This window comes from Haliaeetus albicilla, chromosome 7 (assembly GCF_947461875.1).
Source record: "Haliaeetus albicilla chromosome 7, bHalAlb1.1, whole genome shotgun sequence".
Lineage (NCBI taxonomy): Eukaryota > Metazoa > Chordata > Aves > Accipitriformes > Accipitridae > Haliaeetus > Haliaeetus albicilla.
Genome location: NC_091489.1, coordinates 5,206,536 through 5,231,592, shown reverse-complemented (window position 1 = coordinate 5,231,592; position 25,057 = coordinate 5,206,536). Strand labels below are relative to the sequence as shown.

Sequence of the window (25,057 nt, the reverse complement as noted above, 5' to 3'; positions counted from 1 at the left end):
AAGCACCTGCAGTGTAGCGCTACCCAGAAATAAAGACCAAGGGGCTGCAAAAGCATAAAATATAAAGAACCTTCCTTTTTTATTTTTCCTAAATTAGCAAGGCAGAGCAGGTCTCCCTGAACACCCTCATCCTACACAGCCTGAAGAGTTCACGGCAAGAGCCCGGGCGGCACATCTCCACAACAGCTTGAAAAATTTCACCGTGGCCTTCCCGGTGCAGCGTATTGATGAAGCTCGGAGACGTTAGTGCTGACCCAGCAGCGAGGCGCATTCCTCAGATCAGTTTTTTGCCAGCCTTTAAAACCCAATGTCATTTTTCAAATTAAAAAAAAAAAAAAAAGAAAAGAGACAAAAGTCAGAGAAGCTTTGCTGGACCAAACTGCTTATCCACGAGACAGTAATGGATTGTTCCACACAGCCTGTTCTTGATAGCCTGTGTCCGGTAGACGGCCAGTTAGGCAAGCTGCTATCCACCTCACCCTTGAATCTTCGCAGTCCGAATTTCTCTGCTCCATCCCAAACACATCCTCGTGAGAGACTACCTCCTCAGAGAGCCACATCCAGCTCTCACAGCCACCCTTGGCTTGGACAACCCACACAGCAACTTCGGTCCTGCCTCATAAATCAATCCCCACAGTCGTACCCCTTTTATTGCCATTATCCTGCACACTCTCCTCAATCTGTCAATTTTTTTTTTTCCTTTCAAGGAGATGCTCAAAAGATAGAGGGTGGAAAAATACAGTTTTGTTGCAATTGCGTATTATCTTCCTCATGTCTGGAAGGATACTGGCTCACGCTGCGTTGAAAGGTACCAGTAATGTCTCCACCTAAAATCTGTTTGAGTAGGAATTGGCCAAAAATGTTGCAACAGAAGAGTTCTCAAAACATCTCCATTTCCCAATGGAAAATTATCAAAGGGTTCTGCTTCAACTATATGGTCTACACTTAAGGAGAAGATGAAGAGTGAAGAAGATGACACCAAACCAAAACGTTTTCAGAGGTTTTACATCATGAAAAGTTCTAATATCATACCTATTAGAAAAAAATAAATTCAAACTAACTGTCCCAGGAGACGGAAGGTCTGAATTTCAACCAGACCTAATCCACCTCCTGAAAGCCAGAACTAGGAAGGAGGACCAGCCCTTTCCAAAACAAAACATACACCTTCTCCACACCCGATGCCAAGAAGTGCAAAGCACTTTGGCAGACGGCCACGCTGATGAAGATTAGCACATCAAAGGGCTAATTCCAACTCCAAGGAACCATAAATAGCGATGAAGACGGTAACCCCTTCACACCAGTTCATGTCACTGTCAAGCCAAGCTCCCCGTACCGATGGCTCGATCATTTTAATTCCCTCCCAGTCCCTGGACTGTCATCCTGCTCCCAGCACCATACCCACCTCCTCTCTCCGCCAACCCCTTGCCATCCCTCCACTCAAACATCACGGCAAACAGCCCTTACAAATTCAGCTCCGGCACCAAGACGACACCTGTCCACTGGTGCTCTGCTGATGTGGTCTATCAGTCCCATGAGACAAGATAAATTAAACTATCTGCTGGAGGAAAAAAAAAAAAAAAAAGGATTTAGGCACCCACATTCCAGCCACATCCTATTTCAGACTCCTAAATCTAAAAGATGTGATAATAAAAAGCCCCGCAGAGCTGCTGGTGCCTGCCGAAGGAGCCAGTTCTCCGCAAGCATTAAGGTCCCAAATTAAACAAGGTGAGAGCAGAAGCCCACGACCCCAGATCATGCACGCTGCCCAGCTTTTCTTGCTCCATGGATTTATTTGGGATCTCTTAAAACTCTCCAGAGCAAACCTGCTTTGGAAGGGCTAGTGCATCACCAGCCAGGCGCTGCTCCTTGGTCCCTGCCCTGCTCCTTCAGCAGCCCGATGCCCATCCACAGTCCAGCAACTAAGTGGCAATCTCCAAGCCAGCTCATCTCAATTTTTATTCCCCAGCCTAACTGCAGTCACAATCACCTCAACAACCGACTCTGCAGGCAAACAAGGATATCTAACTTCAGCGCAGGGACCAATTGACCCAAACATACATTAAATCGCCCCAAACCCCTCGTCGGAGCCAGCCCATCCTTCACAACAAGCATCTTTTTGGGCGGCACTTAGTACAGTTCAGTCCTAATTTCTCCTTGGATTCTCTGACACTAACAAACACAAAATTAGCAGTATTACTTCATGCCGCTGCAGTCTGGTGAGGAGAGCACGGACTTGGCACTGCTGCTTTAATGAGCAAGACAGAATCCAACTGGCTCCGCTCGTAGTTCCCTTAAATGGCAGTTGTACAAATCGGGAGCATATTTAAAGCTTCAGCCCCACATCAGCATAATTAAACGCAACCCGTTTCCATTCCAAAAGCAATAGTAACAGCGAGCCAGATTTAAGTTATGTTTGGAACTGGCGCTAAAAAAAATAAATAAATAATTAAAATAAAAATATAACAGAATAGGGATCTAAAAAGGAATTGGGTAAAGCAGTTTGTTTGTAATTGAGTGAGCAAAATCCCCAAACAAACAAAACCACACACACACGCCAAAATTACCATGCAATTAGTTATGGTGGTGCTAAATACGGTGCTTACAGCTACTCCCAGCCTCGGTCCGTCCAGGCTGGTGGCAGAGCACTCCCCGCCTGCAGTTACAACGAAACCTGATGCAAACCTAGCGCTGGAAATGCCTCATTAATTTAGTTTGATGAGTGTCAGCTTCACACTGGACATAGCTGATCTTCTAGTGGGGAAACAGCAAAATAATGCCCCCGCACCCCAGCATTCAGGAGTATTTTTTTAAAAATGCACTTTCCTGCAGCAAAGCAGCACCCAGGTCTCTATTCAACTGCTGCCCCATAAAGTCCCTGTTCTGGGAATAAATAAAATGTTTTAAAAAAATAAATGGTGAGCAAATAAAAAACACTAACAGGTATTGACTGCAGAGCCTTCGAAGCAGCCCCATAAATCACAGCCTTCACCAGGGCTTGTTCCACCGCGGTGGAATCAGGATGGAGACGGAAACCTGCCATCCCTCCCTGCAAAGCCCATCTCTCCCCCTTGCAACAGGCAGGTCGCGAGCTGCAGTTTCCCAGGCAGAGCCACAGGTGACAAGTTTTATTTGGGAAGTTATTAAATCAGGATGAGGTAATTTGGCCATAAATCCCAACCCCCGGGATGTATTAATAACTTTCTCAGACAGAAATAAAAAAAAAAAAAAAAAAAGAAATCAATAAGCACAGGACAGGACAACCAAGATAAATATTTTGGAAACAAAGAGAGCTCAGTGGAATAAATCAACACCCAAATTCAAGCGATGCAGAGCAAAGCAATCGTCCACTTAATCCTGATACTCAGTTACAGATAGATGGGGCCATTCCTGCAAGGGAGAGCAAATACCATCTTTAATCATTAAACTGCCCAGTTCTGACAGTTTTATATTAGAAACTGGAAGAAGTTTCTGAAGGACACCAACTGCTGAAGAGTTGCTTCTCTCAAAGCCTCTGAGTCAAGGCGACAGTCGAGCACGTGCATAACCGTCGCGTCGTGCAACAGCGGAGCTTTTAGATCCAGCCTACGGAAATAAGTAAACCCAGATACGTTGACCGAGGGGTACCAGACTCCATCTCGCCCATATACAATTGTCATCATCCAGCTGGAAAACACTGCACACAGCCAACAAAACCTAACCTTGCACAGGCAAGAGAATAAGTCAAAACTGAGCGCTCCTCAATAAGCTAAGTATGCCCAACTAGATCATTTTAGTCCTGCAACACTGAGTTCCACAAATCAGCGCAACCCCCCCTATGTTTACATCTACTGGGGAATAAAAAAGCAACGCTACCTACACACGTTGGTTTTGCTGTGCTTATTCTCAAGTAGCCCTTTGCTTTTTCATGTTACAGAAGTACAATTCCCACCATACCCTAATGGTATAAACAAAGTGAGGTTGAAAGGAAAGGCAATCTCTTGTATGAGATGCACTAACAGAGCTGGAAAGAATAAAAGGAGACCAGCTCTCTCATCCCGAGCCTTTTCTTCTGTTTCAGATCTAAGGAAGAACTTGTTTGCTCAAAAACAAGTCTGGTTTGCTCCTTTGCTTTTTTTTACCCAATAAAAGATATAACCCTGAAAGCATTACCTCACTCATGTCTTTTGAGACACAAAATGCTCTTTGAGCATCCGAGCAGGTATAAAACTGCAAAATACTCTTTACACTATCATTTATTCCATTTGCATTTGATCTTTTTCACCCGCTTTCCTTCATATCTGTGTCCAGTTCAAACCGCACAATTTTCTTGCCCCTCCTTGGTGTTATTTCCTCCCGGTTCAGAAGAAAAGCAGAAGCTTCAAGTAGCCCAGCCCCAAAGGGATGCCTGGGGCTGCCCAACTCACAACCCTCGCAGCAAACCCCAAACCCTGGGTTTGGTACCTCGATCCCAGACCACACGCCCCAGGGGAGCGAGCTCCCCCCGCAGCGAGCTCTCCGGACACGTGCCAGACCCCGGAGAAGTTGTTTCCAGCATCTCCCCAAGAAACATCTCTCTTTACTAGGGATTCACAGGTGGAGAAGCTCCTCAGCCTTTACTAAAGGACGACACAGAGGTCACTCTCTTTTGCTTTAAAACAGAGGAGGAAGGACGAGCTGTGACGGAGGGAGTTGGCACTAAACCCCCCCCGCTTCACGCAGCAACTTGGTGCAGGGAAGGCAGATCCAGTTGCTTCCCCCGGCACGGAGGGCTCCTGTCTCCCTCCACTCCAGTGCATCCCCCTGGGGCCACACACCCTTTGGGATGGGAAGAAGGGTTAAAAATTCCCCTGTATTTCTCCTATTTCCTCAGCTGAGCGATTCCGCGCGATTGCACAGGTCTGACAGGAGAGATGGGGAGCGCTCCCCCACACCCCGGGCCAGGTCTCGGCGTGCTGCGAGCTCCCAGCAAGACTCTCGGGGCTGGCACGTACCTGTTCCCTTCCCTCCCACCCTCGAGAAGCAGCTTTTCAGATCTGGGCAGGACTGTTGGCAAAGACCACGTTCGTTAGCCCACCTCGGTGGTATGAAACAGCTGCCGCAGAGCATTTAGGAACCAGTTACAGCAAAGAAAGTCTGCCCTTAACTCCTGCATCACTCCCCACAGCATCCTTTGCCCGGGTCAAGCCAAAACAGCGCTCCAGGCTTTATGTTTCTTAGGACAATGCGAATCACGTCGCCTTGCTCGCCGCAACTCGGAACAAGAGTTCATTAAAACCTACAGTCGGGCCCTACTGACGACTAGCAAACATCATCACACTTGTAAACTGGGGAACTGGAAGAGGGAGGCAGCTTTTCACAGCCCAGAGGCAGAGTGCCTGTTTCTGCCTATTATTCCCAAATTGCCTTATGCCACCTTACTGGTTTGCAGACGTGTCCTCCTAGAAAGGGCCTGTCTCAATATGCTTTTTTTTTTTTTTTAAGTGTGCCATTTCTGCTCATCTTTGCAGCGGCATATGCTAACTCAACAGTCCTGGGCAGCTCACTTCATCCCGCAGGGATTTTCTTTCTCCTCCCCTTTACAATTTAGCAGCCAGCTAGGCTGATGTGACAAGTCCAAAGAGACAATTTCTTTTGATTTTAGGTATGCATCTCAGGCAGCGCTTACAGAACAGGGAATTCAACTCCTCTCCTGCGTGCAAAGCAGCAACAGCTCCAACTAGTTATCTCTCCCTACAGACACCAGCACCACTAACAGCAGCAAGAGTATTTAATCACAGCATATACCTCTCTCTCCTGGATATCTGCAGAGATTCTAAGAGCAGAATATTCCAGCCCAATAAACATCCAGCTGCTATCAATGAAGTACGAAAGGGTCATTCAAAAGAGTCCGGTTTCAGCTCTCATGTAGAGCTATTACGATTCAGCATCGCCTCTTACCACACCGGAGCTTGCAAACAGTCCCACGGGAATTTTTCCAAGCAGATACTCCTGGTGGTTTGTAAAACAGTGCCCTAAGGTTAGGGCTTCGATCCCACGGCACAGTCCATGGGCAAACTCCTGCCCGGCGCATCAGCCCTCGTGCAAAGGGGGCCGGGGCCCTTCTAGAAGGTAAAGGCGGCAGCTCCAATTAGCGGAGCTCATCATTTGCAAACCAAATCACGCTGCACAACACCACACAGCTGCGCAGGGTGCAGCTCAGCTAACCCACGAGGAAGTCACCGGGCAGCAAAAAGGAATGGGCACCAAAGCGAGCGTGGGTCACCGACCCCTGGCAGAGGGTCTGGGAGGGGTCCAGCTGCCAGCCCCCCCCCCCCCAGCGTGCGGGAGCAAAGCTAAGCCTAAACCTTGTGTCTGCAGCCAGAGCTCACCCGAGGAAACTTTGCCTCGCAGCGGGAGATGGAAAAAGTTGAGATGCAACTATGCTGGAAGCAACAGGGAAAATGTGACAGAAGTAAGCTGGGACGGCTGCAGTGGGTTTTTTTTGTTTGTTTGTTTGTTTTCTAATTAAAAAATAAGGGGGCAGCGAGCTCCTCACCACCCACCGCTGATGGCCAGAGTGACCCTTAAAACAGAAAACATCGGCTTTGGTCCGGGGGGGGGGGGAAAGGCATTCGGGGCAACAGCTCGCTGGGCAGAGATCCGCCGGGAAGTTTCCCAAAGGGACCGGGGGCTGCGACGAGAACTTTGCAGCTCCGGGGGTTCCCGTGGGAAAAACCCACGCACCTCGGCGGCGGGGAGAGCCCGGACCGGGACCCGGACCCGGAGAGGGGTCGGGCCGAGGGGGGAGAACGGGGAAGGGGGCTTTCCCGGAGCGCACTCACCGCGGAGAAGTTGTGGGGCCCGCAGAGCTCGCCGCGGTACTTGCAGGAGAGGAGCATGTCCTCCAGCTGGTGGCCCAGGCGGTCCATGAAGTCGGCGCTGATGCCCTCGTAGTGGCGGGGGGGCAAAAAGAGGCGAAAATCCGCCAGTTTGGCGAACCACCGGAGCCTCGCCTCGTCCCCTCGCAACAGCTCGGTGAGAAGCGGCCGGGCTGTCCGGTTGGGCAACAACAACCCCAACCAGTGCCCGGCGTAGTAAAGATCCCCTTTGGAAAGCCGGGGAAACCGAAGCGGGTTGTTGTTGCAGAGGGTGACGGCGGGGAAAGGCAGCTGCCGGCTCCACTCGGTGCGCACCTGGGTGTGCGAAGGGAAGGAAAGCCAGTGCAGGAGGCGGTTGGAGGACCAGGAGAGCAGCAGCCCCAGGGCGGTGCAGAAGGCCAGCACCCACAGCGCCCGCCGCGGCAGCGCCGCCCGCCGCGAGCACATGTGCCGCAGCCCGTGGAGCCGCGTGCGCAGCGCCGGCGCCCGGCGCCCCCGCGCCATGGGCGCTCCCCGCCGCCGCCCGCTGCCGCCGCCGACCAGCCCCGCGATCAATGCGAGCAGCGCCGCGCCATGCCGGGCCCCGCCGGGCCCCGCCGCCTCGCGGCCGGCAGCGGCCCCGAGCGGCGGCGGCGGCGGGGGGGGGAAGGGGGAAAGGCGGGGGGGGAACCGCCGAAGCGGGTGAGGCGGCGCCGCCGCCGCCCCGGCGGTACCACCGCCGCCACCGAGCTTTCAGCCGGCCAGCAGTTCCGGCAGCGCGGCATGCCGGGCCGGGCCCCGCCGCCGCCGCTCGCCGCTCGCCGCTCGCCGCTGCGCCGCGGGGCGGCCCTGCCCGCCAGTCGCCGGCCGAGCCCTCCCGCCTGGCCGGCCGCGCCGCTCACATGCTGCGGCGCCGAGTCCCGTTACCCCTCGTCCTCCCCCTCCTCCTTCTCCTCCGCCGCCGCCGGTACCGGGCGCCGCCCGCGGGAGCAGAGGGCTCGGCGCCCCCCCCCCCACCCCGGGCACCGCCGAGCTCCCCCGCAACCCCGCGGGCTTCCCCTCCCCGCTCCCTTTCCCCTGCCGGTACTACCGGGCTCGCTGCCGGGACCTCCGGTGCTCGCCGACACCAAGCGCCTGCTGAGCCCCGGCGGTCGCTCCGGGACCCCCCCCCCTCCCCGGTGCCGCTCCGCCTTAGCCCCGACCCGCGCTCCGGCCGGCTCTCATGCTGCCCGGGCCGGGATTCCGCTGCTCTCCGTTCCCCCGGGGTTTCCCCTCCGCGCCCCGACCGCCGCCGAGGAAGAGGAGGAAGAACGGAGCGAAGCTTTCCCGAGGTGCAAGTCCCGGTTGCGGCGCCGCTCGGCGCCGGCCGCGCTCGGGAAGGCGGAGGGAGGGATGCTCGGCCCCGATCGCGCCGTTCCTTTGCTGGAGGAGCCCCCTCCTTCCCCGGTCCCGTGTCGTGTCGTCCGTCCCCCCCCCCCCCCCCCTCGATTTATCCCCCCCGGGATGGAGCAGGGGGGAGCCCGGCCCTGCCCGCTGCTCCCGGGACCGCCGCTGCCGCCGGCCTTGGCCGGGGTTTGGGGATCTCTCCCTCCCTCCTTCTTCCCTCCCTCCCTCCTTCTTTCCCTCCCTCCTTCTCTCCCTCCCTCTCTCCCTCTCCCTCCTCCAGCCGGAGTTTGTTTTTCTGCTTTTCAGCATCCCCGGGGGAAAACATGATATCACAGACACAAGCAAAGCCTCCAGAAATACAGGCAAGGTTTGCAGCCTGCTCTTTGTAGTGGTTCTTTTCTGGGAAAAGTGGTGGATTGGCTTTTTTGGGGGGGGGTTGCTTTTTTTTTGCTTTCCGTAGCAAAGCTGCTCTACGGTTCTCCGCTTCCATGAAAGCCGAGTGGAAGCACGGAGAAGCACATTCACCGAAGCATCACCCTCCCTCCGACCCTTGCTACCCATTTGCCCGTGTCATGCCAAAGCCCGGAGAGCCCTTTGGGGGACAGAGGGCTCATTTTGCCCTGCATCGGACACGCAAAAAAAGCCCCTTTTCCCCAACACCTTCACGAGACGACAATAACTTGCGATACGTGTTGGCATCTCATCGGGTTTGCTTAGCTCTGATCGCTGAAAAGCAGCTCGCCGTTACCTTCATTTTGATTTCGAATAGTACTGAGAAGCATTCCTATAATTGTGTCCAATTAAGCTGTAAGTGGCAATAACTGCTTCGAATCCCCTCTGATATTCCCCCCTCCCCCCCCCCCCCCGAATTCATTTTCCATGTGCATTTTGATCTGGTGTGTATTTTTACCCAATAGATGGAGCCGTTACAGCCTGGTTATCTCCAGAGTTTCTTTTTTACTGTGGCAAAGCCGCAAATGTGCGGGAAATCGTCCCCAAAACCCCACTCCTGGCTCTGGGGCCACGGGGAAAAATGTGTTTGAGGGGCCCTGAGCGTGTGCCCTGGTCTCCCGTGCTGGAGTTGGTGGCAGCAGTGATTTGCAGAAACACATCACTGTGGGCTCAGCTTTACTCCCTCAAATAACTTTGATGATTTGCAGTGCCCCTGCTCGCGGCGTACTTGCGTCCATGCTCTGCAGGAGTTTCACCATTTTTTAGCACTGCTCGTAAGTGTCAAATCCTTTTCAGAAAGGGATGGCCGTGAAAGATGGCCGTGACCTTTCTTAGACCGAATGGGAAAAGGCCAGAAGTTACTACATTTGTTCTAATGTGGTGTCTAGTAGCTCCCGTTGAGCCTCTCAGCCTGGTTTCAAAGCAGATCTCAGCTTTTTTTCCTGCCGCCTGTTGAAACCAGTGGGAGTTTTTCCCCTTGGCTCACTCACAGGATAATAAACATCCCAACTGCTTCGCCACGAGGCGGTCTGAGATTGTTATACCCGTGATATATTGACACAAACCCAAGGAAATAAAAGGTGCCTGACTATAAACATCCTCAAATATTCCCTCCCCCACAAACCTCGTCGCTGCCTTGCAGCAAAGAGAGTCTTGGACGGCACCAGGTTCTCTGGCAGTGCCTGGGCTATGGGTTGTGCTGGCTGGAGAAACACGGCGCAGCCCTGCACTTTGTCCGCTGGCTTATTTTCAACCTCTTCCCCTTCTCTAAAGGCTTTTTCGCTTGATTTTTGTTCGGGTGGAGGTAGCTTGGCAAAAGGGGATTGTAAAGGAAAGAATAGCAGGTTTGCGTGGACAGCTGCTTTTTTCCTTCAAATGTGCCCACTCCAAATTATCTGCTCAAATCTCACTGCCTGATTTATCAGAGGGAAGTAACTTTTCTTAATTAAAACAAACAAATGAACAAACAAACAGCTGATGGTAAATAGGAGTAGGATGGCCAAGACCAACTTCACCCTGAGCTGAAATTCAAAAGCTTCCCCATGAAAACATTATGAAGACAAACCAGACAAAACCTGACCATAAAATTAAAATCCTGCATCAGCTGGTGTGACGTCTCGCCCTGCCCGGCTACCCACCCTTTGGAAACCATCTCCATTTTTCAAGTTATTCAGCTCCCGTTACACACTCACCCCCTGCACTTGCTTCATCAGAGTCCTGGTTAATTCTTTATAGAGCCAGAGCAGCTTAAAAGCTTATTGGCCTTAATGCATGGAAGGAATAATAGAGCTGGAATCAATAAATATTGCTTATTAATCAACAAGTCACTTCTAAAATTATCCTTTGGGGTAGGTGCGTTTGCTACTTCTGTTGGAGAACGGAGTTTGGATGGAAAGAAAACTATACGGGAGAAATTCAGTGAATCATTTCGGGTGAATACTGCCATTCTCCCCTCCAAGACGTAACCTGCGTGCCCCTGAAAGTTACGGAAAAGACAAATATTCTGAAGTTTTTCTGAACCAAAAGCATTGCCTTCTTTTGAAACTTCATTTTCACTTCAAACATCGACTCAGGTTAAGACAAAAAGGATTAAATAAAAGCTTTAAAACCCCTGGAAAGTAAATCATAATACTTTGTTCCAGCTGGACCCTTTTTTTTATTATTATTATTACTATTTAATTCATCCCATAAGGGAGCAAAAGGAGTGAAAGCTCAACCCTAAACGCTTTTTCCTCTGGACTCACAGTGTGACTGGCAAGCTGAAAAAAACCACAAAACCCCTGTGTGCCAGAGCCCTGCAACTCCCCGGGAGAGCGAGATGCTGAGTTAAAAGCTCAGGTCCATAAATATGAATTTGGCAAAAGAGTTTCCGAGGTTTCCGGGCTTGGCTCGCAGGGCTGCAGCTTCACTCCACCCCAGTGAACGGGAGTTAGCGCATCCCGGGGGATTTATGGGATTTATTCCGTTGCTCAGTTCTGCAGAGCAATTCCTGGTGGGCGAGTGGGCAGCAGATACATCCCCGGTTTGGTGCCACGAGGAGTTACGGGTTGGTAGTTAACACCATGAGCGTACCCTGGACATCGATCAGCTTCGCAAAAGCTGCGATACCATCAGGTTCATAGCTGGTTTAGTACCGAAAAGCAGGAGGCGAGATAACAGGGATGGGATCAAAGGGTGCAGGACTCTGATCTCCACCTTGCAGTGTTGGGTTTTGTGCTGTCAAAGCCCCTGAAAAAATGAAAGGCTTGATTTTAGCTCTCAGGAGCGCAAGCCAAGCAGAACGGGGGTCAGATACCGGTTGTCCCCAGGCAGGAGGTTCAAGTCGCCATCGGTCGGGAAAGGGACCCCCTTTCCCTGCACAGAAGCATCCCGCGGTGCCACTGGAGATGCTGGGGCAGAAAGCAAAGGCTGGGCACAGCTGGGCACCGCTGGCTGGCGGGGCAGCTGCAAAGCTGTTGCCTTTGCTGGGGTATGATGTGGGCACCGATACCCAACGAGCCACCCCAGTGGGGCAGATCTGAGGTTGCAGCCCAGCAGGCTGGTGTGTCGTGGAGCAAAATGAATGCGCTCCTTTGCTGTGTTCTGCAAACGCTAATCTTTCCAGAATAATTCTCTGCTTTGCCTAACCGCTGCAAAAACAATTCCTGCTGAAGTCACCATGTTACAAGAAAGTCATAAAACACTTGGAAATAGGGGTTTCCATGGAAGCTACCATCTCAGCCTTAATTCTATTACTGCTACCTCAAATTCCATAGTACGTGAGAAACCCGCCCCAGTGTGAGCCGAGACCAGCGCAGCTTTGGGGAACCTGCCAGGGTGCTGCCACCCCACAAGCAACAGTGCCTTTATTCCCAAGGGGGGTGGTTTTGTTTTATTTTCCTTGAAAGTAAATTATTGAGCTTCCAACTGTGAAATTCTCCAAATTAATTGAGGATTCTCGGAGCAGGACCCTCCTAGGTACAGCCCTGCACTACATCTGTTACAGGGAGTGTTTTGGGGCTGTGTGTTTTTAATGTAGGGAGGTGAAATACTTGATCCATAACAAAATATTGAAGGCACATAAATAATATGTCAGTAGCCTATTTCTTAATCTGCTGCATGCATTCTAGCATCAGTAGAGTAGTCAAATGGTTTGCATTTTACAACTCTGCTTTCAGATCCAGAAATAGGGAAACTTTTGATATCTCATTTTCCATGCCTCGTGTGTGTGTTAAAAAAAAAAAGCCGAGAGAGATCAAACAAATGCCCAAGTGAGTAAAGATGCTGCTGCTCTTTGGGGGATTACACTGGGACTCACAGTGTGTGAAAAGCAAATAAAAGTGGGGTTTCTAGGGTTATGCAGGAGGCTGCTAAGGATTAATTAGAAAGACTTTAGGAGGAGCCACATCTCAGCTGGAGTGGGGGACCCGGCTGTTACTTCCCCGTAAGGGGTGTCACATTTGCCTTTACAGCAGCTGGGATGCACATGCAGGGAGTCCCCCATCCCCACACATTTGAAAGGATTTAGTCCTCCTTCATCCCAGTTTTTTGGAGGGGACATTGAGACACGCGGCTGGAAAGGGCTGGTTCATGGGCTTGACATACGTTTGGAAAACAACTGTAGATATTCAAAGGTCCTCTGCAATACCAAGCGTGAGGGGGCTGTCCATGTCCTCTAATTAGCAGAGCCTAGTTAAATAGGCACTTCCTGACATAACCATTATTCACTAATTTTCCTTAAAGGAACAAAATGGGACTATATACATATATATATATATATATGCCTGTGTGTATATATATATTTTTTTCTTCTGCAGGTGGAAAAGAGGAATGTTTTTAATCTATTTTAAACTTCTCAGCTGGCATCCTCCCAATTATCTCCCTTTTTTTCTGTTCTTGTTTTCCATTTTGCCACTGAAGAGGAGAGGGAGTGAAACAAATGAAAATACCTCTGGATTTCTTAAGAACTAATTTTAACATGAATTCTTTTGAGCAAATTAAAAAGCAAAGTTCTCACAGCCTCTTAATATCAGTAAGCTCCTTTTCTATTGCACTTAATAAATCTGTCATCGAGCATGGGGTATCTTGTACCTACCAGTACCCTGGTCACAAGGGAACATGGGGACAACCCATCTCCTGCTGCAATGCTCTTCACGCATTTTGGTGGCCCTGTGGCCACCATCCTGCTGGCCAGGGTTGTCAGGGCTGACCAAGAACCTCCCCTCCATCACTGGGTAGCCCCAACGCTTGGCCAGCAGCAGAGTTTTAGCTCAGCCACAGTGATGCATCGTGCGGTCGTGCTGGGCAGGAGAGGGTCAGGCAGCACCCTGCGAGCTGGAGCAAATCACTGCTGCTCTGTTTGGGGGTTGTAAGAAAATGGAGAGAGATAGATGGAAAAAGAGGCTGGTATGCAATACCTGATCTTTTGGTATACTTCTTCCACATTAACCGCCCCTGCTGGAGTTATCCTGGATCCATCCAGCCCAACACAAAGCACAGATATGAGAAAAGAGAAAGCAACACCTTTGAAAAGGAGCCCTGCAAGACTGCAGGAAAGGGGGGGATGCATGAGACATGGCCAGAGGCTGGAGAAATTATTCCATCTTCAGGAAGGCAAAAAAGAAAATTGAATATTATCTCCTTTTTGGAGAGAGAGCCTGCGTCTCTGAACTTCAAAGCCTTGGGGCGGCTCTTCACGGAGCGGTGCTGCAGCCAGTTTTTTGTGTTGTCATTTCTATTTTTATTTTTTTTTCCCCCCCTGTATATAAAGGGCTGAAGTTTGCTTGGAGTCGCCTGGCATTTTGCTGGGTGAGCTCCTGCTATTTTAGCTATTATTTCTGATGGGCTGTGCGGCGCGGGAGCAGGAGCGATATTGTCGCTGCTTCACTTGGGTGTTTAATCACGCTCCAAAGCTTTTTACCGCTTTGTGTACACCGCCACAGGAGACGTTCTGGCTTAATTAAAAAAGAATCTAGGGAAAGAAAAAAACCCCTAAGCCCACTTTACTATTCAAATCTGTGTAATTCAGTGCTTTGGTCCTGGGCTGTGTGGCCGTGAGCCCGTTCGTATGGGGATTAGACATCACCTACACCTTCATACGTGGTAGTGGGATGCAATAGTGGGAAGCGTGGGAGGGAGATCCCAGCTCCCCCTGTCTTGGGGAGATAATTTTGGATACTACTTGGGCATAAGCCTGGAGTGTGAGAGTGGGTCTGGAGGCTCTCCTGGACCTCACCTGGCCTCAAAAGTCACATCCCAAGGAGAAATAGCACCTGGAAAATGGGAACCTGAAGCTTCCCGGTGGACATTTGGGGCTGAATGTGGCACCAGCACACCAGCCCATGTGGTCACACCAGGGCTAGGAGGAGTCCTGGTGAATATTTCATGTCACCTCCTCTGTCTGGACAGAAAATTTGCTTGCTGTCTTAATTCCACCCTTCCTGCCTCTGCTGAACCCTTTTTTTTCAGGTTAAATTTACTGGACCTAGCAAATACAGAGGAAAGCTGCTCTGTGTTTAGATGCTGAAGAGGACTGAAAATTATATCTCTCCCAGGGAGTTTTGCTTCTAAATCAAGTTAAGGGAGCAATTTCTTAAGTTAATATTTATTCTTTGTCTTTCCTAGGTATTTGAAGACTCTTCTGGGAGCCAGGTGGGAAATGGCCCTTTCTCCTCTTAAACTTGTTGCTATTATTTCAAATACAAGTGAAGGCAAAGAGGCTGCCACAGCCCTGTTCTTTACAGCAGCAGGGAGGGAAGCAGGAACAGTCATGATTCAAATACTGAAATATGAGCACAGCTCGGTTGGGATAAAAGGGGACGGTCACCTCTTGCGTGAAGCAACGTGAGCCTTTCATCCCACAGAACCAGGGTCGTGTTTGGAGACTGCCTTATTTGCTGCATGAGGGTCATCTGCTGGAAAGCAAATATTTAACTTGCTGGGCCATTTTGTGGTCTCCCCACAGAGGCTTTGGCCAGAGTTTTAAGGATTAAGCAGCCTTGGAGTGGTCCCACAGCCAGGATCTGACCCAAAAACTGCCACTGAAACCTCCCCATCCCCAAATCTATTTGCTACTGGGAATGATTCGTGGCACGAAGCATTGCACGATAATTTGCTGCTGCAAAAATTCTAGTTTAGGGGTTTTTTTTCTTTGGGAGCAATTGGCTCTTCATGGAAAGCAGGCATCAGAGGTCCACAGCATGAACGGTGACCTGGGGATAGATGTCTTGGGGATGGGAGAGCGGCTTGTGCGTGGGCCAGTGTTTGGGCAGGGTGCGTGTCACACACGCATGCACACGCTCATGCCTGCTCACAGACCTGTGTGCTCTAGCTGAGCACAAAGGTCACATTGGAAGAAATCAATAAATGCAATTATCATAAAAATTGTCAGTGTACCTGCGGGATGTGACTGGAAGTATACAAGGGCAAATCTCCAGCAGATTCAGCTTTGACCTAACTCTGCTCCTGGCATGTTCACCCTGCGGCGCGACAGAGCGAAGGCACGTGGAGACTCCCAGGGCAACAGCAGCTGTTTGCAGGTATCGAGGGATTTTCAGTGGTATTTCCCAAGGGAAACAACCCCTTTCTGCACAAGGAAAAGACTCCCCCTCTCTGTCAAAAAAAACCTGAATGCCTGTGAAAAAACTATTTCAAAGGAAAAATTTTGACAGCCCCAAAGTTGCTCCAATTCCTTTCAAATTCAATGGGAATATTGCTGGGTATTTCAGCATGGGTTCGTTTAGGCAATTCCCATCCGTGGAAATCCCAGGTCGCCGCAAACTCTCCCGACACCAGCAGCTGCTGCAGAAGGAGAGTTTGGGGGCTTTTACCTTCTTTATGTGATCTGGCCAGGACTAGAGGACACTGGGTCAGTGTTGAAAGTCTGTCCGTGCTAATATTCTGGCTGTCCTTGGCACAGGTAAAGCCTATCCGCAGGGATGCTGGGCAGGATGGGAGTGGGGCTGGCTGGCGGGGCAGGTAAGTGCTACCTGCAGAGCTGCCAAACAGAAAGGATCCATCTAACGTTTCTTTGGCAGGCTAATGGGTGACAGCAGTTGTGTGGGAAGACTAATGGAGAAAAGGTTTGATAAAATAGAAGCACCATCCCTAAGTTTTTCAGATGCTTTTTTGCAGTTATATAATTTTAAAATGACATTGATTTAAAAAAAAAAAAAAACCAACACTGGGAAATTTTGAACACTTAGGGCTGGATTCTGCTCTTGCTGCCAGCAGAGAAAGTTTGGGTCCCTTGCTATGAACTTCAGGGGAGTTTCAGCACGTTTGCCCAGGTGGGGGAATGAGCAACAGGATTTGGCCCTGCACCCTTAATACCCTCCAAATGCCACCGGTGCTGTACAGGGAAGAGAAAAGGTGCTGAGCCGTCACCCTCAGGGAAGTGTCTGCAGATTGCATCCAGCCAATATTCCCTGTGCATGTCGTTACTATGCCAACAGGCATCAACACAGACCGGGATACACGAGGGATTTGCACCGGGATGCACAAGGGGTTTGCGCCTCGCAGAGGTGCAACACCATCGTCCCCGCGGTGGGGGCTGTTTGCGGACACTGTCCCAACCTTGCACGGACCCTTGCAAGTGCCTCTTGCTGGGCTGTGCAAAGCCACCTCTGCAGTTCCTGAGGAGCTTTTGAGGATGCCTGGGGGCATTTTAGCTCCCATCCCGACTGGATCTGGCCTCGGGGCTTGTTTGTAAGGGAGAGTTGGTGGCAGAGGTTAAAAACAAGGATGGTGGCACGTGAAGGAGCAGCACAGGCAGGCAATTGGATGGCCAGCAGAGCTGTGAGCTGAGCGTGAGACCCGCAGCCCTGGTTCATCACGGCCTGGGTGTGCTCAAGGCTGGGTGGCAGCTGGGAGAGAGCACCCCGAAAACCCCGCTGGGCTCACAGGGCTCTGCTGCAACCCTTCACTGGGCTGTGAGCTGCCGCCGGGGCATACGAAAAGGACACTGGGGTTGTCACGCCTGTTCTGAGATATGAAGCTGGACACCTTGCTCCGTGCCTCAGTTTCCCTGCCCAGCTCTCCTGTGTAGATCAGCACGTTTCCAGGCACAGGCTGGTACAGCAGGAAGGACAATGGGACCTGGCTCAGATCAAGCCTGGCCTCTCTCTTGGCCAGGATCCAGCCCCTGGCAAGCTGTCCCCTCTCCCATCCTAGCCAGTCAGGACTTTTTAATTAATGCTTCCCTGTAGGCTCCAGCGTTTGGCTGATCTGGTGGCTGACGACTATTTTTTTTATTAAAAACACCTGCTTTCTTCTTCCTGTTGGAAGCCAAAATCAAGGGAGCTCTTAGATGAGAAATAACCCAAAGAAAGGAAACTGCAGCAGAAAGAAGGTTCCTCCAGGAGGGACATATGGGCTGACTCTGCCTTAATACAAAGAAAGATGTCAGAATTAGTTTCCCTGAAGAAATGTTGTCAATGCTTTTTAGGGAGCTTTGAATCGATTCTCTTACCCCTCCTAGAGGAGTGGTTTTGCTCCAGGTGTATAGTAAGGCACAAAGGTGAAGTTTCCTGGTCTTTTTTATTTTCCTCTGTAGCAATGCCTGTAAATATTGCATACATTTATATTCATAATTCCTCTCTCTCACTCTCTCCTACTCTTAAAGTCGTTGGATGTGGCTGGGTGAGCGCGTGGCAGGTGCCCATGGTGCTTTGGTGCTTCTCTGAGCGATGGTTAATGGACTGGATGATTCTTTGAGATGGCATGTCAATGTTTTTTCCTTGTCAAGGCTTTTTTGTCTCTGAGTTGATATTTTAAAAAAATATACTTGAAGGTGTAAAACCTCTGTGGAGAATTGAGAAAGGTCAACTGGAAACACACCTATCAAACTCTTTCTAACCTCCTCTGCGCCCCCCCTCCGCTTTCTCCTTTATATCTGCAAGAATATGAGTTGTTTCAACATCGTATGAGGCTTTTTTAATTTTGCCATTACTCTTGTAAACAAGATGCTCCAAGGAAGCAATTGCTCCTGTGCCAATTACCAGGCTTTAAAATCTGGGGAATGAACACGTCCCCATCTTCTTTCCCCACCCTTGCCAGGATCAATCCCTTGGTGCCATGAAAGGTGATGGCAGTCAAGAGTCTTCAAATAAGGGGGAATCAGCAGCTGGAAATCTGCCTGTTTGCATATCGTGCTCCAAAAAGCCTTCTAAAACCTTCCATGAAACAGAGGAAAAGCAGGACTCTTTATTTTCCTTCCGGCTATTCCTAAATATCGGTGCAGCATCCTCCCACACTCCCCATTTAGCCCCTGGAAATAGTGACACATCGGGTGTATCACATCTCTGAGATGGACAGAAAGGGGCTGACATGAGACATTTCCATGTGGACACTAAAAAACCTTGAATACCTTCCTCACGGTGGGTGTTTTTCATGACAATAGGGTTTCTTTTCTCACGTTCATTGACATCACATTATGCAGTAAGTCCCCAGGGAACTGTTCCCAGAATAATTGCACAAGACAAATAATCAGTATTTCCAATTTATTTTCTTCTGCTCTTCCGGATGAAGTAATGTGGCGTTTCTTAGTGATAATTGGAAACACCTGATGCTGACCTTAGGAAAAAAAGGAAGAATTCAAAATATTGATCTTAGAGCCAGCTTAAAGGGAAAACTGGCATCTTGTGCTTGGAAAACTTAGCCTGGGACAGCTTACGTTGTTCTCCACAAGCTCTTGTGCAGAGACCCAGCTCTTGGGCAGCAAATTGGTGCTGGGGTGCAACCCATTTCTTGGGAAGCTGTCAGCACAGACCAGCTACTACCTCAGCTGCAAGTCTGGGGGTTACAAATCTCCCTGCCAGTCCTGCTCAGTTAATCACCCCTTTTGCTTCTGCGGGGAAGTTTACTGTGATATTGTTATTGCTCCTTGGTACTCAGCACAAGGTTGGTTTGGATACCAGTATCACCAGTGCTAGGATCAGGGGAGGCATCATACTCTCCGGCTGATACAAACCAGCATCCCTTCTGAGAGCACCCAGAGTCCGGAGTGCACCCAGAAATATGTCAAATAAAATTAGCAGATAGAGTTCAAAACAAGCAGAATAGTGTATTGCTCCACATCACGCACGGTGAAAAATCGGTTGAGGGCTATTAGTACAAAGATACACGTCAGTCTTCGACAGACTGGCCACAGGCTGATAGAGATTAGCACAATATTGGGGGGGAACAGTGTTTGTTACACACTGTCCTTATTCTTATCCTCTTCTCTAGGTATATGTTTTTATCAGAGACAGGATATTGGAGAAGACAGACTCTCAATCTGATTTAATTCAGCTACTTGCATAGTCTTATGTTACACTCCTGACAATCTCCAGACTTTGCGAAGTGGGACATGCCTGAATCCAACAGCTTCCCATTAGGCTGCTGGAAAGCAAATGAATTTCAGCTCCGTGACAACTTGGTGAAAGCAAAATGAGCCGGGACCTTCTCTGCACCTCTAAAACTGAGACCCACGGCATTTGCCAAAGGCTGCTGTTTAGCTTGCAGCAGAGCACGTAGGAACTTGCACTGCTCAGTCACCTCTTGGGAAGGAGCAGAGGGCGAGCACAGCTCCCGGCATGCCTGCGACACCGCTTGCGGCAGCAACTCTCCTGCATTTTACACAGACTGGAAAGGGATTAATGGACACAGGCATGAATGGAGAGTTTATGGACTCTTGTGGGACAGTTATGGACAGTTAAGGACTGTCATGGTTTAACCCCAGCTGGCAACTAAGCCCCACGCAACCGCTCGCTCACCTCCCTCACAGTGGGCTGGGGGAGAGAATCGGAAGAGTAAAACTGAGAAAACTCGTGGGCTGAGATAAAGACAGTTTAATAGGGAAAGCAAAAGCTGCGCACGCAAGCAAAGCAAAACCAGGAATTCATTCCCCACTTCCCATGGGCAGGCAGGTGTTCAGCCACCTCCGGGAAAGCAGGGCTCCAGCACGCCTAACGGTGGCTTGGGAAGACAAACGCCATCAGTCCGAATGTCCCCCCCTTCCTTCTTCTTCCCCCAGCTTTATGTGCTGGACATAACGCCATATGGTCTGGAACATCCCTTGGGTCAGCTGGGGTCAGCTGTCCCAGCTGTGTCCCCTCCCAACTCCTTGTGCCCCCCCACCCTGCTGCTGGTGGGGTGGGGGGAGAAGCAGAAAAGCCCTTGGCTCTGGGTAAGCACTGCTCAGCAGTAACACAAACATCCCTGTGTTATCAACATTGTTTCCAGCACAAATCCAGAACACAGCCTCATACCAGCTACTACGAAGAAAATTAGCTCTACCCCTGCCAAAACCAGCACAATAACCCAGTATCAATCACACTGTTTAAGCATTATAAAGATTTGTGTACTTTTCAATTGATATTGTATAAAGATACATAATAATGAATTTTTTTTGAAAATGCCATGAATCGGCTGCTTGTTATTTGCTTATATCCCTGCCAGCACCCACAGCAATCACCCACCGTAGCCCAGTGAAAGCTTTCTGCTTTACTGGGTTTACTGGACTAAGGAGCTGGAGGACTGCTGCTGCTCCGAACAGTGTGCACCAGGCAGAGCGCAGAGCCTGTGCAGCACAGGGAACACCAGGGCGAGGAGTCAGAAATTGCTATTCTGAGCAAAAGCTGCGCTCACCCAGATTTCCCTGCGCGATCGGTGCTGGGGGCAGACAGGATCACGGCTGCAGCACTGCCAGGGAGTCTGTTCTCAGACTCCTCGAGGGTTTGCATCCACTCAATCTTCAGGATGCAGCAGTTCATAAATGAAGCACGAATGCTATGCTCTGCCCAGTTTAATATGGCTGTGTCTCCTCACATAGGTCCGTTCAGACTTCTCTGGCAGTATAAAGAGACTTTAAAGGTAATACATGGCTAAAGCTATGTGAAGTGGCCTCAGTGCGACCCAGGATCGTCTCATATCCAATAGGTTTCTCTAGATGCAGACCAGATTCCATTCTTGCTGGTGTAAACCTAATGCACCCACACAAGCTTGGTGGTGAAATTCAGATAAGCACATGGCCTGGAGCTACTATCATGAGTAACAGCTTCGTGCATCTTAAAAGGGACTGAATCAGCTACCAGAATAACTCTGGGCTTCTAAATCCAGGCAGCGGCATATCCGCCCCAGATTCATCCACGCTTCCTGAGAGTTAGGTTTGTGTACACACGCTGTGCTTGCTCTTATAATTATCATCTCTTGGTTGCCTTACAAACAGTAGTCGCCTTAAGGGTGACAGTCTGAGCAAATTCCCCTGTTTGTTAAGAAAACAACAGGGGACTGATTATGAGCTGAGATCTACCTATTGCTAAGCCAGATATATGTGCTGAATTCAGGAGCATTATACACATGCTCAACTGGTGGGGAGAGCGCTCAGAAGGATTGGTCAGTGAAGATTTAGCTTTAAGCATTTTCTAGGGATGAACCTTTCAAAAATGAGATGTGATTGCCAGAGAACTACTAGTTTCTTCCTGCTGTGTTGTGCTGGAGGGCTGGGGAAATCCATGCAATGTTCGAGGCTGCATTTGCTGCTGTGACAGTTGCAAAAGCCTCAATGAATGCAGATGGGCTGAGCAAAGCAGGGCAAACACAGTGATTTCCCCACTTGCAGTGGGTACTACCTGGAACTGCTCTCCCAGAGAACCAAAGCCCTGAAACATGGAAGCATGACCCCAGTAAACCACAGGGCAGGTGTTTAAATAATTCAGAATTAACCCTCCTCTCAGTTACACAGTGCTGGGAGGATTGCCAGATCACTCCTTTGGAGGACTGTTAAGGATTACACCATGGCCTTGCTGAGTCAATGGTGAAACTCCCTTTTGCTTTTCCAGTATCAGGGTTTCACCCTGTTGAAAGGTAGACACAAAACCACAGCTCAGCACAGCCCTAAGCACCCCAAGACCATTTGGCTTCAGCAAGTAATTTGGCAGCTCAGCCTTTCCGAAATCAGGAGTTACATCCTTGCATTAGGCTGCTTTACAAGGAGGTCTGGTATTGCCAAGGATGGAGAAGAGCAGGCAGAGCTGGATGGGAAATCACTTCCCATGCTGCAAATATAGCACCTATTTTAAAAATACTTCTAGTTCGGGATAAGTGTGTTTGTGTGCACCTACAGATGGGCCCATGCGCTGCTTCTTGCTTTTGTGGAGCCTGGGTTTGGGACACTTGCACACCTTCACGTGATTACATTTGTGTGTTTGTGTGCCACGATAACTCAGGCTATAACTGTTGCTGCTTCTCTAACCTACAACCACTCTTGCTCCTGCCACGTGTGACCTTTGCAATGCAGAGCCACGGCAATGCCTGGCCCCTGTCACTGCAGGGATTGCTGAAGGCTCCTGCATGGGAAGGGCTCTCCATCACTGATTTCTTGATTGCCCAAGAGAGCAGCTCTTAATTACACCTTGCCTTGCATTGCACAAGCAGCCATATGTAGCGGTTGGAGGAAACCTGTTGCTTTTTCCTAGCTCATCTGCAGAGGAGAACCAACAGCTCTGGGGAAGGCTGGCATTCAGGATCAGTCTTTTTGGCAGGGCTCCCGGGAGCAGGGCATCTCCCCGAGCCACTTCTCACACTGATAGATGTGTGCTATCAGTGTAGTGGCTTTCAGGAGCAGTTTGCTTCTTAGCCCCAGGAGGCTGGAGGTGGAAATGAGATGGATGGAAATCAAAGATTTCCTTTACTTTCAGACTCTTCTTCTTGTTTGCCTGATGCTTTCGCTGTGTTTGGTTAGAGCCCCTCAGTACTTGAAGAAGGTGTGACACGTGGCCAAAAATAACCATTAACTACCCAAGTACTTTCTAGTTTAAATATTTTAAATAAATAGGTATAAGACTTCTGAAATGCAAACTTTTATATAACTGTATTACATTTGCATGCATGCTGCTTGCAACGAGAAACCCCTGCTGAGAAACAGGACTGGCATGGGCTAGATTGGTATTTCCTGATCCACAATGGGAAGAGAGACTGCTCTGTCACCGGGAAATAAACCGGCAAGATCAAATACCAGAATATTTCATCTTGCTTGAAAGTGAGCCACTTCACACCATGCACTGATTTTTCAGCTAATAAAACTGGCTGTAGACTCACAGAATCGCATAACATTAGACAAGGTGGTGCTGTCAAAGAAATAGGAACTGGTTTTGGCAGTGGAATTGAATGGGGAGGGGGTTGCAGACATCAGACCCTTCTGAAATGCTCCGTGGGATGCCCTGTCCTGCCTGGGAGCAGGCAGAGCTCCCTGGAAAAGGGGGATGAGCCATAGAGGGTAAAACTAGTAGTTAATTTTAAGAGTCCAACTGGGAGCTGGCTGTGATATTAACAGCCAGCTATACTGCTCTAGACTGAAACACCCCCAGCAATGCCCTGATTTTAGAGGCATGCCAGCTGATGGAGTTTTCTACAGGATTGGACTTGCTGACTCACTTCCACAGACAGCATCTCCTCTGGTGATGAGCATTTTTAACCCGTCTCCTTACCATGAGGAAGTCTATGTGCCATTGCTGGCACCAACATTTGCATTCATTGAGGTCAAGTTTTCGAGGCTGGGGCACTGAGGAAAAGCCAGTGGTGAGAGATGGCTTTTGCTTTGGGCATGGCTCAAGCAGGACCAGCTTGCAGCTTTGCTGGTGTTGGCAAAGGGGAGCTGTGTTGAAACTGTCGCTGGGAAAGCTGAGTTTCCTGGGCTTGATCCTGCTGCGACAGCGGGGACTGGCCAGGCCAGAGCATGGACCACTGATGCCTTTGCAAAAAGGCAGGGAACATGCTGCTAACCCAATTACATCAGGGAGAGAAGCTCAGGGGTGCCGAGGCCAAGCATGCAGAAGAGTGCCACAGCCGCCACCTTCTGCAGCACGGCCGAGGAGGAGCTCAGTGGTACATCAGAGCAGACACAATTAGCCAAGAGGAGCGCATGCAATTAGCAGGGCACTGCTGGGTCATTCTGGTTGAGCTGTTTAACAGCTGCAGCAAAGACCTCTGTCAAGACAGCAAGGTTAAGCCCAGTGAAAAAGAGATGCTCACCTGGCACATCACAGGAAAAGTCACGATGAACCAGAAAATGCTGATGAAGAAAACTGGGTAGTGATGATGCAATGGGCTACATCACTCCAGCGATGGGCAAAAGCAGGGCTGTGGAAAGGAGGCAGAGTCCAGACTGTGCACGCTGGGCTCTTAGATGCCACCCATGTCCCTAAACTTCTTTGCTATCAGCTTCTCCAGGCACCAGCAAAAAGGAAGAGCCAGGGGGTGCAGACAGAGTATCAGCTCTCTGCATGCGTGTCCAAGGCCATCACACGTCTTAGGAGCTGGGGCGGATGGGATCCAGCTGAGGGTAGGAGGTCAGTGTCTGTTAGCACTTGGTAAAGTATAACTAGGGAACTCTAGCAAAAAAAATAGCAGTTGCAATAAAAACATGAAGCTAAGAGCTGTCCTGCAATGGTGTGCCCATAGCTGGTCTCTGCCCTTCATGGCAAAAACCAGTTTGGCTGGAAAGTGAGCTAGGTGCCATTGAAATAAGTGAGGGGGAGGCTCAGAAAGAGGAGTTTCTCTATGAACCCCATGTTTTATCAGCATGACCAGGGCTTTTAGAGTAGCTCAGCTCTTTATTTCAGCCACCGTCACTGCAAGACTTGATGGACTCCCACAGCAAAGCAGTGAGATGGCACCAGCAAAGTCCCCATTGGCGCAATAAAAATGTCGGTGGCCTAAAGAAAGACAGTGACAAAGCAATCTCTGCAGGAGACAGAGCTCAGTCTTTCAGCCGCTTTGGTAAAGGCTTGTTTAATTTAGTGCACAGTGGTTGAATTAAATATTTCTTGGCCTTATTAAAATAAGGATTTACTCCCCATTCTATTATTCATGGGGCTGTACAATAAGTACCAGCCAGTCAAAGTGTAATTAGCAAGGAATTATTTACAGAGATGAGAAACTGTTAC

At 49.9% G+C, this 25,057-nt stretch overlaps 2 protein-coding genes across 4 annotated transcripts in view; both read right to left on the bottom strand.

Annotated features, from left to right (window-relative positions):
• Positions 1-25,057, bottom strand: part of FTSJ3 (FtsJ RNA 2'-O-methyltransferase 3) — an 801,657-nt gene that overhangs the window by 198,788 nt on the left and 577,812 nt on the right. The gene's annotated exons all lie outside the window — the stretch shown is intronic.
• Positions 1-25,057, bottom strand: part of ASIC2 (acid sensing ion channel subunit 2) — a 514,503-nt gene that overhangs the window by 96,231 nt on the left and 393,215 nt on the right. The window contains exon 1 of one of the 3 annotated variants that reach the window (XM_069786725.1): positions 6,801-7,451. The exons of the other annotated variants lie outside the window; for them this stretch is intronic. Within the exon in view, the coding sequence (XP_069642826.1) occupies positions 6,801-7,340 (540 nt within the window). The 5' untranslated portion in view covers positions 7,341-7,451. Of the gene's footprint in view, positions 1-6,800; positions 7,452-25,057 lie in introns of those variants that run through there. 3 annotated transcript variants of the gene reach the window in all.